Source organism: Papaver somniferum, unplaced genomic scaffold (genome assembly GCF_003573695.1).
Source record: "Papaver somniferum cultivar HN1 unplaced genomic scaffold, ASM357369v1 unplaced-scaffold_33, whole genome shotgun sequence".
NCBI lineage: Eukaryota > Viridiplantae > Streptophyta > Magnoliopsida > Ranunculales > Papaveraceae > Papaver > Papaver somniferum.
The window spans coordinates 7,489,256-7,504,681 of record NW_020644373.1 but is presented as its reverse complement, the minus strand read 5'-3'; the positions used below and the strand labels follow the sequence as shown (position 1 = coordinate 7,504,681).

Genomic DNA, 15,426 nt, shown 5'->3' with positions numbered 1-15,426 from the left:
TTATGTCCGTGCAATGTCATACTCAGGCCGTGAATATCTCTCATGGTCTGAATACAATGCCAGGGTCCTTAGAAGACTCGGTTTTAGAATATTCTTCAAAACAAGAGTCTGTGAATAAGAATATTCAGGCCAAGCAAGCTGATAATCAAGTCGTGAATAATTCTCAAGGCTTGATTACTAAATCAGGGTCATCGAAAGAGGATTGGACAAAAGTAAAGGGTAAGAGTTCCCCAAACAAAGGTACCCCGTTTAAATTTAAATCTTTTGAAACTCCTTTTGTGGATGCGCTTTTTGAAACAGAATTAGTGGTGAATAACAAATATGGTGCCCTGGCATCTGAGTTAGGCCTTGCTAATGATTCTAGTAATGCTTTGGTGGAGGAGGAACAAGATGATTCTAGTGACTCGGATATTAGTATGGGTTCAAAAGATTGGGGTGAAGTTGATGCAGATATTCTAGCAAGGAAACAAGCTAGAAAAGTGGCCAAGCAAGCTGCGAAAATCATGGCTACGAATTCTAGGTCCAATGAAGAAAATCCTAGCCTAATCGGGTTGGACAAATGTGTTTTTGATATGAATAATATTTTGACAAATGAGGAACTAGAGGAGGCAAGCACCATTCAGAATGATGAAGTGCGTGCTAATTTCATTAGAGAGTCAGCCTTTAGAAAAGAGTATTTCAAGGAAAAAAAAGAGCAAATGGATAGAATGTCAACTAAGAAGAAAGCACAATCTCCTATTAAGCTTGTTCCGAGTGGTAATTATGCTTCAGATGAAAATGGAGAGGATTATGACTATGATGAAACCTATGATGATTCTGAAGATGTTTACAAGGAGTCTTATGGAGACTATGATTTAACTCAAGTTATTGATGGTCTCATTCCCAAGAAGAAGAAATTTAGAGTTGGAAATAAGGGACGAAAACATTTCTAGTTTTCTTCTTTTTGCATGTTTTTTCGTGTTTAGGAGCTTATTTTATGAGTTTTTAGAGTTTTTTTGCCCCTTTGGTTTATGGGGGAGGGGAGGCCTTGAGCCTCCAATTATGTAATTCTTGTAATTACGTTTTTTTGCTTTAATTAACCATTTTGACCTAGCAAAAAAAAAGATAATAACAAATCGCTACAATAGTGAAGATCAACTTTGAATGTTCTCTAAAAAGCCTTGAAAACTCTAAAAAAACCCAGAAACCTCTAAAACGCCCTTACATATCCAAAGAGCTCTGAAAAATCTAAAGATCTTTGAAAAACTTTAAAAAGCTCTAAACAAGCTTTAAGTTAATTATGTTTCGTAGCACTAGTATCTACTAGCCAGGGGATTCATTAAATCCAACTGAAAGTAATTAATTCTTTATAAAGAATGATACTAACAAAACTACCTACAATAATGAAGATTATCTTTGAATGTTTCCTAAAAAAATTAAAGAGCCCTGAAAGAGCTCTGAGAAAATCTAAAAAGCTCAAGAAGACTCCAAAAAGCTTTGAAAAGCTTAAATTTAATTATACTCCGTAACACTGGGATCTACAAGCTAGGAGATTCGTTAAAGAATGATAATAACAAATCCCTACAATAGTGAAGATCAACTTTTGAATGTTCTCTAAAAAGCCTTCAAAACACTAAAAAAACCCTGAAAACTCTAAAACGCCCTTACATATCCAAAGAGCTCAGAAAAATCTAAAGAGCTCTGAAAAACTCTAAAAAGCTCTGAAAAAGCTTTAAGTTAATTATATTTCGTAGCGCTAGTATATACTAGCCAGGGTATTCGTTAAAGCCAACTGAAAGTAACTTAATTCTTTATAAAGAATGATACTAACAAAATTCCCTACAATAATGAAGATTATCTTTGAATGTTTCCTAAAAACACTACAGAGCCCTGAAAGAGCTCTAAGAAAATCTAAAAAGCTCAGGAAGATTCCAAAAAGCTTTGAAAAGCTTAAATTTAATTATACTCCGTAACACTGGGATCTACAAACTAGGAGATACGTTAAATAATGATAATAACAAATCCCTACAATAGTGAATATCAACTTTGAATGTTCTCTAAAAAGCCTTGAAAACTCTAAAAAAACCCTGAAACCTCTAAAACGCCCTTACATATCCAAAGAGCTCTAAAAAATCTAAAGAGCTCTGAAAAACTTTAAAAAGCTCTAAAAAAGCTTTAAGTTAATTATATTTCGTAGCACTAGTATCTACTAGCCAGGGGATTTGTTAAAGCCAACTGAAAGTAACTTAATTCTTTATAAAGAATGATACTAACAAAACTCCCTCCAATAATGAAGATTATCTTTGAATGTTTCCTAAAAACATTAAAGAGCCCTGAAAGAGCTCTAAGAAAATCTAAAAAGCTCAGGAAGACTCCAAAAAGCTTTGAAAAGCTTAAATTTAATTATACTCCGTAACACTGGGATCTACAAGCTAGGAGATTCGTTAAAGATTGATAATAACAAATCCTTACATTAGTGAAGATCAACTTTGAATGTTCTCTAAAAAGCCTTGAAAACTCTAAAAAAACCCTGAAAACTCTAAAAAGCCCTAAAATATCTAAAGAGCTCATAAAATTCTAAAGAGCTCTGAAAAGCTTTAAAAAGCTCTGAAAAAGCTTTAAGTTAATTATATTTCGTAGCACTAGTATCTACTAGCCATGGGATTAGTTAAGGCCAACAGAAAATAACTTAATTCTTTAAAAAAAATGATACTAACAAAATTCCCTACAATAATGAAGTTTATCTTTGAATGTCTCCTAGAAACCCTAAAAACACTAAAGAGCCCTGAAAGAGCTCTGGGAAACTCTAAAAAGATCAGGAAGACTCCAAAAAGCTTTGAAAAGCTTAAATTTAATTATACTCCTTAACACTGGGATCTATAAGCTAGGAGATTCGTTAAAGAATGATAATAACAAATCACTACAATAGTGAAGATCAACTTTAAATGTCCTCTTAAAAGCCTTGAACACTCTAAAAAAACGCTGAAAACTCTAAAAAGCCCTAAAATATCTAAAGAGCTCATAAAAATCTAAAGAGCTCTGAAAAGATCTGAAAAAGCATTAAGTTAATTATATTTCGTAGCACTAGTATCTACTAGCCAGGGGATTCGTTAAAGCCAATTGAAAGTAACTTAATTCTTTATAAAGAATGATACTAACAAAATTCCCTACAATAATGAAGATTATCTTTGAATGTTTCCTAGAAACCTTAAAAACACTAAAGAGGCTCCAAAGAGCTCTGGGAAACTCTAACCAGCTCTGAAAAAGCTTTAAGTTCGTAGCGCTAGTATATACTATCCAGAGTATTCGTTAAAGCCAACTCAAAGTAACTTAATTCTTTATAAAGTATGATACTAACAAAATTTCCTACAATAATGAAGATTATATTTGAATTTTTCCTAAAATCACTAAAGAGCCCTGAAAGAGCTATGAGAAACTCTAAAAAGCTCAGGAAGACTACAAAAAGCTTTTAAAAGCTTAAATTTAATTATACTCTGTAGCACTGGGATTTATAAGATAGGAGATTCGTTAAAGATTATAATAACAAATCGTGGAAAACCTGTTGTTTTTCTCTCTCATGCGAATTTTTCTCTCCAAAAAATTGGCGAATTTTTTCTTTAGGGTTTTCAACTTTCATCAACGTTTTTCCTTCATTCTAGATCATCTTTGGTGATTTAGGATGGGGGAAAACCCTGATTCAAACGTGAATAATCATGGGAACAATAAGGTATCTTTTGCTGATTTGGTTAAGGGTAAAAAACCCTATATGTTAACAGATTCAGATTTCTTATCTCTCCCTGAGGCATCAACATATTTGGAAGAACCATCTTTGGTTTTGCCTAATAGTCTTCTTCAAGAGGGACGTGATATATTTCAGTTCAGTCTCATTCGGAGATTGAACTTTAAGGGTTTAAAACTTGCTGATGTTCAAAAGAGTTTGGAGGAATAATGGGGTTTCGGTGCTGGAAGATGTAAGTTAGTTCCAATGACAAAAGGGTTCTTTATCATAAAGTTAACTTCAGCAGATGATAAGGAACGTGTATGGCATGGTGATACTTGGGTTATACAGAATCAACAGCTTAGGGTTTTTAATTTTTACCCAAATTTTGATCCAGAAAGACAACAAACTTCAAGAGCTTCAGTTTGCGTAAGTTTCCATGGTTTGTACATTGAGTTATGGACTAAGAAAATTCTTCTTTCCATTGCTAAAATTATTGGAAAACCGATTGCTATTGATCAGAAGACATTGGATCATGATGTTGGAAACTATGTTGCGGTTCTGATTGATATTGACTTTGCTAAGTTGATTCCTAAAAGAATTCGCTTGAAGGCAAATGAAAAAGAGTTCTGGCAGTATATTGAAATTCAAGACTTAGAGAATGTCAAATTCTGCACTCATTGTAAGTTTATGGGCCACAAATTTGAGAATTTCCTTGCTGCAAAGAAAATATTGGGAGGTTCTAATGCTGAAAAGAAGTCACCTACTGTTAACATTAAGAATGGCAAAGAAGGAAAAATCAATCAAATCTGTTTGGAAAGAAGTTAGTGAAACTTCCCATGCAGGCCATGCAGTTAACGTCAATAAAGTGCAGGCTGGTAAGGAGAGTATAGTTATTGTTTCCCATGAAAACCATGCAGATAAAATTAACAATATTGCAGCAAGGGAAGGTGTTCAGTCCGGGAAGGGGAATGTGACAGAAGTGGCAACAAATAGTAACTTTGTTTCTAAGGATACTACAGTTCGAGAGTGCTATGAGGATAAACTGTTGGAGGAAGAGCTTAATAACTCTTTTGTAGAATATAGGGAAGCACAGCTCAAACTGATCAAGTGTAAGAATGCTTTGCTGTGAGAAAAGATATTGCTGCACGAATTAAATCTGTTACTGAAGTTAATGTAGCTGTTACACAAGTTCAAACTGGGATAAGGCAAGAGTCAGGAAATAACGTGGAATCTGGCTTGGAGATTCAGCCAACTTCCGTGCCCAAAAAGAACACTGAGTCCTTATCCAAGCATAATCAGGTAAGTTCCATATCCAACTTGGTTATGGAAACTCAGCAACAACCCGTGTCCAATGAAAACTCTGAGGTTATGTCCGTGCAATGTCATACTCAGGCCGTGAATTCTCATGGTCTGAATACAAATCCAGGGTCCTTAGAAGACTCGGTTTTAGAATCCTCTTCAAAACAAGAGTCTGTGAATAAGAATATTCAGGCCAAGCATCAGGTCGTGAATAATTCTCAAGGCTTGATTACTAAATCAGGGTAATCGAAAGAGGATTGGACAAAAGTAAAGGGTAAGAGTTCCCCAAACAAAGGTACTCCGTTTAAATTTAAATCTTTTGAAACTCCTTTTGTGGATGCGCTTTTTCAAACAGAATTAATGGTGAATAACAAATATGGTGCCCTGGCATCTGAGTTAGGCCTTGCTAATGATTCTAGTAAGGCTTTGGTGGAGGAGGAACAAGATGATTCTAGTGACTCGGATATTAGTATGGGTTCAAAAGATTGGGGTGAAGTTGATGCAGATATTCTAGCAAGGAAACAAGCTAGAAAAGTGGCCAAGCAAGCTGCGAAAATCATGGCTACGAATTCTAGGTCCAATGAAGAAAATCCTAGCCTAATCGGGTTGGACAAATGTGTTTTTGATATGAATAATATTTTGACAAATGAGGAACTAGAGGAGGCAAGCACCATTCAGAATGATGAAGTGCGTGCTAATTTCATTAGAGAGTCAGCCTTTAGAAAAGAGTATTTCAAGGAAAAAAAAGAGCAAATGGATAGAATGTCAACTAAGAAGAAAGCACAATCTCCTATTAAGCTTGTTCCGAGTGGTAATTATGCTTCAGATGAAAATGGAGAGGATTATGACTATGATGAAACCTATGATGATTCTGAAGATGTTTACAAGGAGTCTTATGGAGACTATGATTTAACTCAAGTTATTGATGGTCTCATTCCCAAGAAGAAGAAATTTAGAGTTGGAAATAAGGGACGAAAACATTTCTAGTTTTCTTCTTTTTGCATGTTTTTTCGTGTTTAGGAGCTTATTTTATGAGTTTTTAGAGTTTTTTTGCCCCTTTGGTTTATGGGGGAGGGGAGGCCTTGAGCCTCCAATTATGTAATTCTTGTAATTACGTTTTTTTGCTTTAATTAACCATTTTGACCTAGCAAAAAAAAAGATAATAACAAATCGCTACAATAGTGAAGATCAACTTTGAATGTTCTCTAAAAAGCCTTGAAAACTCTAAAAAAACCCAGAAACCTCTAAAACGCCCTTACATATCCAAAGAGCTCTGAAAAATCTAAAGATCTTTGAAAAACTTTAAAAAGCTCTAAACAAGCTTTAAGTTAATTATGTTTCGTAGCACTAGTATCTACTAGCCAGGGGATTCATTAAATCCAACTGAAAGTAATTAATTCTTTATAAAGAATGATACTAACAAAACTACCTACAATAATGAAGATTATCTTTGAATGTTTCCTAAAAAAATTAAAGAGCCCTGAAAGAGCTCTGAGAAAATCTAAAAAGCTCAAGAAGACTCCAAAAAGCTTTGAAAAGCTTAAATTTAATTATACTCCGTAACACTGGGATCTACAAGCTAGGAGATTCGTTAAAGAATGATAATAACAAATCCCTACAATAGTGAAGATCAACTTTTGAATGTTCTCTAAAAAGCCTTCAAAACACTAAAAAAACCCTGAAAACTCTAAAACGCCCTTACATATCCAAAGAGCTCAGAAAAATCTAAAGAGCTCTGAAAAACTCTAAAAAGCTCTGAAAAAGCTTTAAGTTAATTATATTTCGTAGCGCTAGTATATACTAGCCAGGGTATTCGTTAAAGCCAACTGAAAGTAACTTAATTCTTTATAAAGAATGATACTAACAAAATTCCCTACAATAATGAAGATTATCTTTGAATGTTTCCTAAAAACACTACAGAGCCCTGAAAGAGCTCTAAGAAAATCTAAAAAGCTCAGGAAGATTCCAAAAAGCTTTGAAAAGCTTAAATTTAATTATACTCCGTAACACTGGGATCTACAAACTAGGAGATACGTTAAATAATGATAATAACAAATCCCTACAATAGTGAATATCAACTTTGAATGTTCTCTAAAAAGCCTTGAAAACTCTAAAAAAACCCTGAAACCTCTAAAACGCCCTTACATATCCAAAGAGCTCTAAAAAATCTAAAGAGCTCTGAAAAACTTTAAAAAGCTCTAAAAAAGCTTTAAGTTAATTATATTTCGTAGCACTAGTATCTACTAGCCAGGGGATTTGTTAAAGCCAACTGAAAGTAACTTAATTCTTTATAAAGAATGATACTAACAAAACTCCCTCCAATAATGAAGATTATCTTTGAATGTTTCCTAAAAACATTAAAGAGCCCTGAAAGAGCTCTAAGAAAATCTAAAAAGCTCAGGAAGACTCCAAAAAGCTTTGAAAAGCTTAAATTTAATTATACTCCGTAACACTGGGATCTACAAGCTAGGAGATTCGTTAAAGATTGATAATAACAAATCCTTACATTAGTGAAGATCAACTTTGAATGTTCTCTAAAAAGCCTTGAAAACTCTAAAAAAACCCTGAAAACTCTAAAAAGCCCTAAAATATCTAAAGAGCTCATAAAATTCTAAAGAGCTCTGAAAAGCTTTAAAAAGCTCTGAAAAAGCTTTAAGTTAATTATATTTCGTAGCACTAGTATCTACTAGCCATGGGATTAGTTAAGGCCAACAGAAAATAACTTAATTCTTTAAAAAAAATGATACTAACAAAATTCCCTACAATAATGAAGTTTATCTTTGAATGTCTCCTAGAAACCCTAAAAACACTAAAGAGCCCTGAAAGAGCTCTGGGAAACTCTAAAAAGATCAGGAAGACTCCAAAAAGCTTTGAAAAGCTTAAATTTAATTAATCTCCTTAACACTGGGATCTATAAGCTAGGAGATTCGTTAAAGAATGATAATAACAAATCACTACAATAGTGAAGATCAACTTTAAATGTCCTCTTAAAAGCCTTGAACACTCTAAAAAAACGCTGAAAACTCTAAAAAGCCCTAAAATATCTAAAGAGCTCATAAAAATCTAAAGAGCTCTGAAAAGATCTGAAAAAGCTTTAAGTTAATTATATTTCGTAGCACTAGTATCTACTAGCCAGGGGATTCGTTAAAGCCAATTGAAAGTAACTTAATTCTTTATAAAGAATGATACTAACAAAATTCCCTACAATAATGAAGATTATCTTTGAATGTTTCCTAGAAACCTTAAAAACACTAAAGAGGCCTGAAAGAGCTCTGGGAAACTCTAAAAAGCTCCGGAAGACTCCAAAAAACTTTGAAAAGCTTAAATTTAATTATACTCCGGAGCACTGGCATCTACAAGATAGGAGATTCGTTGAAGAATAATAATAACAAATCCCTACAATAGTGAAGATCAACTTTGAATGTTCTCTAAAAAGCCTTGAAAACTAGAAAAAAAACCCTGAAAACTCTAAAAAGCCCTTACATATCCTAAGAGCTCTGAAAAATCTAAAGAGCTTTGAAGAACTCTAAAAATCTGTGAAAAAGCTTTAAGTTAGTATATTTCGTAGCACTAGTATCTACTAGCCAGGGGATCCGTTAAAGCACCTGAAAGTAACTTAATTCTTTATAAAGAATGATACTAACAAAATTCCCTACAATAATGAAGATTATCTTTGAATGTTTCCTAGAAACCTTAAAAACACTAAAGAGGCCTGGAAGAGCTCTGGGAAACTCTAAAAAGCTCCGGAAGACTCCAAAAAGCTTTGAAAAGCTTAAATTTAATTATACTCCGGAGCACTGGATCTACAAGATAGGAGATTCGTTAAAGAATGATAATAACAAATCCCTACAATAGTGAAGATCAACTTTGAATGTTCTCTAAAAAGCCTTAAAAACTCTAGAAAAACCCTGAAAACTCTAAAAACCCCTAAAATATCTAAAGAGCTTCGAAAAATCTATAGAGCTCTGAAAAACTCTAAAACGCTCTGAAAAAGGTTTAAGTTAATTATATTTCGTAGTGCTATTATCTACTAGCCAGGAGATTCGTTAAAGCCAACTGAAAGTAACTTAATTCTTTATAAAGAATGATACTAACAAAATTTCCTAAAATAATGAAGATTATCTTTGAATTTTTCCTAAAATCACTAAAGAGCCCTGAAAGAGATATCAGAAACTCTAAAAAGCTCAGGAAGACTACAAAAAGCTTTTACAAGCTTAAATTTAATTATACTCTGTAACACTGGGATTTATAAGATAGGAGATTCGTTAAAGAATGATAATAACAAATCGCTACAATAGTGAAGATTAACTTTGAATGTTCTCTAATAATACTTGAAAACTCTAAAAAAACACAAAAACCTCTAAAACGCCCTTACATATCCAAAGAGCTCTGAAAAATCTAAAGAGCTTTGAAAAACTTTAAAGAGCTCTAAACAAGCTTTAAGTTAATTATGTTTCGTAGCACTAGTATCTACTAGCCAGGGGATTCTTTAAATCCAACTGAAAGTAACTTAATTCTTTATAAAGAATGATACTAAAAAACCTCCCTACAATAATGAAGATTATCTTTGATGTTTCCTAAAAACATTAAAGAGCCCTGAAAGAGCTCTGAGAAAATCTAAAAAGCTGAGGAAGACTCCAAAAAGCTTTGAAAATCTTAAATTTAATTATACTCCGTAACACTGGGATCTACAAGCTAGGAGATTCGTTAAAGAATGATAATAACAAATCCCTACAATAGTGAAGATCAACTTTTGAATGTTTTCTAAAAATCCTTAAAAACACTAAAAAAACCCTGAAAACTCTAAAACGCCCTTACATATCCAAAGAGCTCTGAAAAATATAAAAAACTGTGAAATACTCTCAAAAGCTCTGAAAAAGCTTTAAGTTAATTATATTTCGTAGCGCTAGTATATACTAGCCAGGGTATTCGTTAAATCCAACTGAAAGTAACTTAATTCTTTATAAAGAATGATACTAACAAAATTCCCTATAATAATGAAGATTATCTTTGAATATTTCCTAAAAACACTACAGAGCCCTGAAAGAGCTCTAAGAAAATCTAAAAAGCTCAGGAAGATTCCAAAAAAGCTTTGAAAAGCTTAAATTTAATTATACTCCGTAACACTGGGATCTACAAACTAGGAGATTCGTTAACGAATGATAATAACAAATCCCTACAATAGTGAAGATCAACTTTGAATGTTCTCCAAAAAGCCTTGAAAACTCTAAAAAAAACCTGAAAACTCTAAAAAGCCCTAAAATATCTAAAGAGCTCATAAAATTCTAAAGAGCTCTGAAAAGCTTTAAACAGCTATGAAAAAGCTTTAAGTTAATTATATTTCGCAGCACTAGTATCTACTAGCCAGGGGATTCGTTAAAGCCAACTGAAAGTAACTTTATTAATATAAAGAATGATACTAACAACATTAAAGAGCCCTGAAAGAGCTCTAGGAAACTCAAAAAAGCTCAGGAAGACTCCAAAAAACTTTGAAAAGCTTAAATTTAATTATACTCCGGTGCAATGGGATCCACAAGATAGCAGATTCGTTAAAGAATGATAATAACAAATCCATACAATAGTGAAAATCAACTTTGAATGCTCTCTAAAAAGCCTTGAAAACTCTAAAATGCCCTAAAATATCCAAAGAGCTCTGAAAAATCTAAAGAGCTCTGAAAAACTCTAAAAAGCTCTGAAGAAGCTTTAAGTTAATTATATTTCGTAGCGCTAGTATATACTAGCCAGGGTATTCGTTAAATCCAACTGAAAGTAACTTAATTCTTTATAAAGAATGATACTAACAAAATTCCCTACAATAATGAAGATTATCTTTGAATATTTCCTAAAAACACTACAGAGCCCTGAAAGAGCTCTAAGAAAATCTAAAAAGCTCAGGAAGATTCCAAAAAAGCTTTGAAAAGCTTAAATTTAATTATACTCCGTAACACTGGGATCTACAAGCTAGGAGATACGTTAAATAATGATAATAAAAAATCCCTACAATAGTGAAGATCAACTTTGAATGTTCTCTAAAAAGCCTTGAAAACTCTAAAAAACTCTGAAAACTCTAAAACGCCCTTACATATCCAAAGAGCTTTGATAAATATAAAGAGCACTGAAAAACTCTAAAAAGCTGTGAAAAAGCTTTAAGTTAATTATATTTCGTAGCACTAGTATCTACTAGCCAGGGGATCCGTTAAAGCCAACTGAAAGTAACTTAATTCATTATAAAGAATGATACTAACAAAACTCCCTACAATAATGAAGATTATCTTTGAATGTTTCCTAAAAACATTAAAGAGCCCTGAAATAGCTCTGAGAAAATCTAAAAAGCTCAGGAAGACTCCAAAAAGCTTTGAAAAGCTTAAATTTAATTATACTCCGTAGCACTGGGATCTATAAGCTAGGAGATTCGTTAAAGAATTATAATAACAAATCCCTACAATAGTGAAGATCAACTTTGAATGTTCTCTAAAAAGCCTTGAAAACTCTAAAAAAAACCCTGAAACCTCTAAAAAGCCCTTACATATCCAAAGAGCTCTGAAAAATCTAAAGAGCTCTGAAAAACTTTAAAAAGCTCTAAAAAATCTTTAAGTTAATTATATTTCGTAGCACTAGTATCTACTAGCTAGTGGATTTGTTAAAGCCAACTGAAAGTAACTTAATTCTTTACAAAGAATGATACTAACAAAACTACCTCCAATAATGAAGATTATCTTTGAATGTTTCCTAAAAACATTAAAGAGCCCTGAAAGAGCTGTGAGACAATCTAAAAAGCTCAGGAAGACTTCAAAAAGCTTTGAAAAGCTTAAATTTAATTATACTTTGTAACACTGGGATCTACAAACTAGGAGATTCGTTAACGAATGATAATAACAAATCCCTACAATAGTGAAGATCAACTTTGAATGTTCTCCAAAAAGCCTTGAAAACTCTAAAAAAAACCTGAAAACTCTAAAAACCCCTAAAATATCTAAAGAGCTCATAAAATTCTAAAGAGCTCTGAAAAGCTTTAAGTTAATTATATTTCGTAGCACTAGTATCTACTAGCCAGGGGATTTGTTAAGGCCAACAGAAAATAACTTAATTCTTTAAAAAGAATGATACTAACAAAATTCCCTACAATAATGAAGATTATCTTTGAATGTCTCCTAGAAACCCTAAAAACACTAAAGAGCCCTGAAAGATCTCTGGGAAACTTAAAAAAGATCAGGAAGACTCCAAAAAGCTTTGAAAAGCTTAAATTTAATTATACTCCGTAACACTGGGATCTATAAGCTAGGAGATTCGTTAAAGAATGATAATAACAAATCACTACAATAGTGAAGATCAACTTTAAATGTCCTCTAAAAAGCCTTGAACACTATAAAAAAAGGCCGAAAACTCTAAAAAGCCCTAAAATATCTAAAGAGCTCATAAAAATCTAAAGAGCTCTGAAAAGATCTGAAAAAGCTTTAAGTTAATTATATTTCGTAGCACTAGTATCTACTAGCCAGGGGATTCGTTAAAGCCAACTGAAAGTAACTTAATTCTTTATAAAGAATGATACTAACAAAATTCCTTACAATAATGAAGATTATCTTTGAATGTTTCCTAGAAACCCTAAAAACACTAAAGAGGCCTGAAAGAGCTCTGGCAAACTCTAAAAAGCTCCGGAAGACTCCAAAAAACTTTGAAAAGATTAAAGTTAATTATACTCCGGAGCACTGGCATCTACAAGATAGGATATTCGTTGAAGAATGATAATAACAAATCCCTACAATAGTGAAGATCAACATTGAATGTTCTCTAAAAAGCCTTGAAAACTCTAAAAAAACCCTGAAACCTCTAAAACGCCCTTACATATCCAAAGAGCTCTGAAAAATGTAAAGAGCTCTGAAAAACTTTAAAAGCTCTAAAAAAGCTTTAAGTTAATTATATTTCGTAGCACTAGTATCTACTAGCCAGGGGATTCGTTAAAGCCAATTGAAAGTAACTTAATTCTTTATAAAGAATGATACTAACAAAATTTCCTACAATAATGAAGATTATCCTTGAATGTCTCCTAGAAACCCTAAAAACACTAAAGAGCCCTGAAAGAGCTCTGGGAAACTCTTAAAAGCTCAGGAAGACCCCAAAAAACTTTGAAAAGATTAAATTTAATTATAGTGCGGAGTAATGGGATCTATAAGATAGGAGATTCGTTAAAGAATGATAATAACAAATCCCTACAATAGTGAAGATCAACTTTGAATGTTCTCTAAACAGCCTTGAAAACTCTAAAAAAACCTGAAAACTCTAAAACGCCCTTACATATCCAAAGAGCTCTGAAAAATATAAAGAGCTCTGAAAAACTCTAAAAAGTTGTGAAAAAGCTTTAAGTTAATTATATTTCGTAGCACTAGTATCTACTAGCCAGGGGATCCGTTAAAGCCAATTGAAAATAACTTAATTCTTTATAAAGAATGATACTAACAAAATTCCCTACAATAATGAAGATTATCTTTGAATGTTTCATAAAAACACTAAAGAGCCTTGAAAGAGCTCTGAGAAACTCTAAGAAGCTCAGGAAGACTCCAAAAAGCTTTTAAAAGCTTAAATTTAATTATACTTTGTAGCACTGGGATCTATAAGCTAGGAGATTTGTTAAAGAATGATAATAACAGATCCCTACAATAGTTAAGATCAACTATGAATGTTCTCTAAAAAGCCTTGAAAACTCTAAAAAAACCCTGAAAACTCTAAAAAGCCCTAAAATATCTAAAGAGCTCTGAAAAACTCTAAAGAGCTCTGAAAAAGCTTTAAGTTAATTATATTTCGTAGCATTAGTATCTACAAGCCAGGGGATTCGTTAAAGTCAACTGTAAGTAATTTAATTCTTTATAAAGAATAATACTAACAAAATTTCCTACAATAATGAAGATTATCTTTGAATGTTTCCTAGAAACCCTAAAAACACTAAAGAGCCCTGAATGAGCTCTGGGAAACTCAAAAAAGCTCAGGAAGACTCCAAAAAACTTTGAAAAGATTAAATTTAATTATACTGCGGAGCACTGGGATCTACAAGATAGGAGATTCTTTAAAGAATGATAATAACAAATCCCTACAATTGTGAAGATCAACTTTGAATGTTCTCTAAACATCCTTGAAAACTCTAAAAAAACCTGAAAACTCTAAAACGCCCTTACATATCCAAAGAGCTCTGAAAAATCTAAAGAGCTCTGAAAAACTCATAAAAGCTGTGAAAAAGCTTTAAGTTAATTATATTTCGTAGCACTAGTATCTACTAGCCAGGGGATCCGTTAAAGCCAATTGAAAATAACTTAATTCTTTATAAAAAATGATACTAACAAAATTCCCTACAATAATGAAGATTATCTTTGAATGTTTCATAAAAACACTAAAGAGCCCTGAAAGAGCTCTGAGAAACTCTAAGAAGCTCAGGAAGACTCCAAAAAGCTTTTAAAAGCTTAAATTTAATTATATTCTATAGCACTGGGATCTATAAGCTAGGAGATTTGTTAAAGAATGATAATAACAGATCCCTACAATAGTGAAGATCAACTATGAATGTTCTCTAAAAAGCCTTGAAAACTCTAAAAAAAACCCTGAAAACTCTAAAAAGCCCTAAAATATCTAAAGAGCTCTGAAAAGCTCTAAAAATCTCTGAAAAAGCTTTAAGTTAATTATATTTCGTAGTATTAGTATCTACTAGCCAGGGGATCCGTTAAAGCCAACTGAAAGTAACTTAATTCTTTATAAAGAATGCTACTAACAAAATTCTCTACAATAATGAAGATTATCTTTGAATGTTTCCTAAAAACAGTAAAGAGCCCTGAGAAACTCTAAAAAGCTCAGGAAGACTCTAAAAAGCTTTGATAAGCATAAATTTAATTATACTCCGTAACACTGTGATCTACAAGCTAGGAGATTCATTAAAGAATGATAATAACAAATCCCTACAATAGTGAAGATCAACTTTGAAAGTTCTCTAAAAAGCCTTGAAAACTCTAAAAAAAACCCTAAAAACTATAAAAATCCCTAAAATATCTAAAGAGCTCTAAAAAATCTAAAGAGCTCTAAAAAACTCTAAAAAGCTCTGAAAAAGCTTTAAGTTAATAATATTTCGTAGCGCTAGTATCTACTAGCCAGGGGATCCGTTAAAGCCAATTGAAAATAAGTTAATTCTTTATAAAGAATGATACTAACAAAATTCCCTACAATAATGAAGATTATGTTTGAATGTTTCATAAAAACACTAAAGAGCCTTGAAAGAGCTCTGAGAAACTCTAAGAAGCTCAGGAAGACTCCAAAAAGCTTTTAAAAGCTTAAATTTAATTATACTCTGTAGCACTGGGATCTATAAGCTAGGAGATTTGTTAAAGAATGATAATAACAGATCCCTACAATAGTGGAGATCAATTATGAATGTTCTCTAAAAAGCCTTG

The 15,426-nt window shown here is 32.5% G+C and overlaps 1 protein-coding gene across 1 annotated transcript in view; it reads left to right on the top strand.

Moving 5' to 3' along the window:
• LOC113342064 overlaps positions 1 to 5,245 on the top strand; it is a 57,503-nt gene extending 52,258 nt beyond the window's left edge. Inside the window, exons 3-6 of the mRNA XM_026586723.1 lie at positions 27 to 219; positions 4,543 to 4,809; positions 4,878 to 4,999; positions 5,093 to 5,245. Of these exons, the coding sequence (XP_026442508.1) occupies positions 27 to 219; positions 4,543 to 4,809; positions 4,878 to 4,999; positions 5,093 to 5,245 (735 nt within the window). The remainder of the gene's footprint in view (positions 1 to 26; positions 220 to 4,542; positions 4,810 to 4,877; positions 5,000 to 5,092) is intronic.
• Positions 5,246 to 15,426: the final 10,181 nt, after the last annotated feature.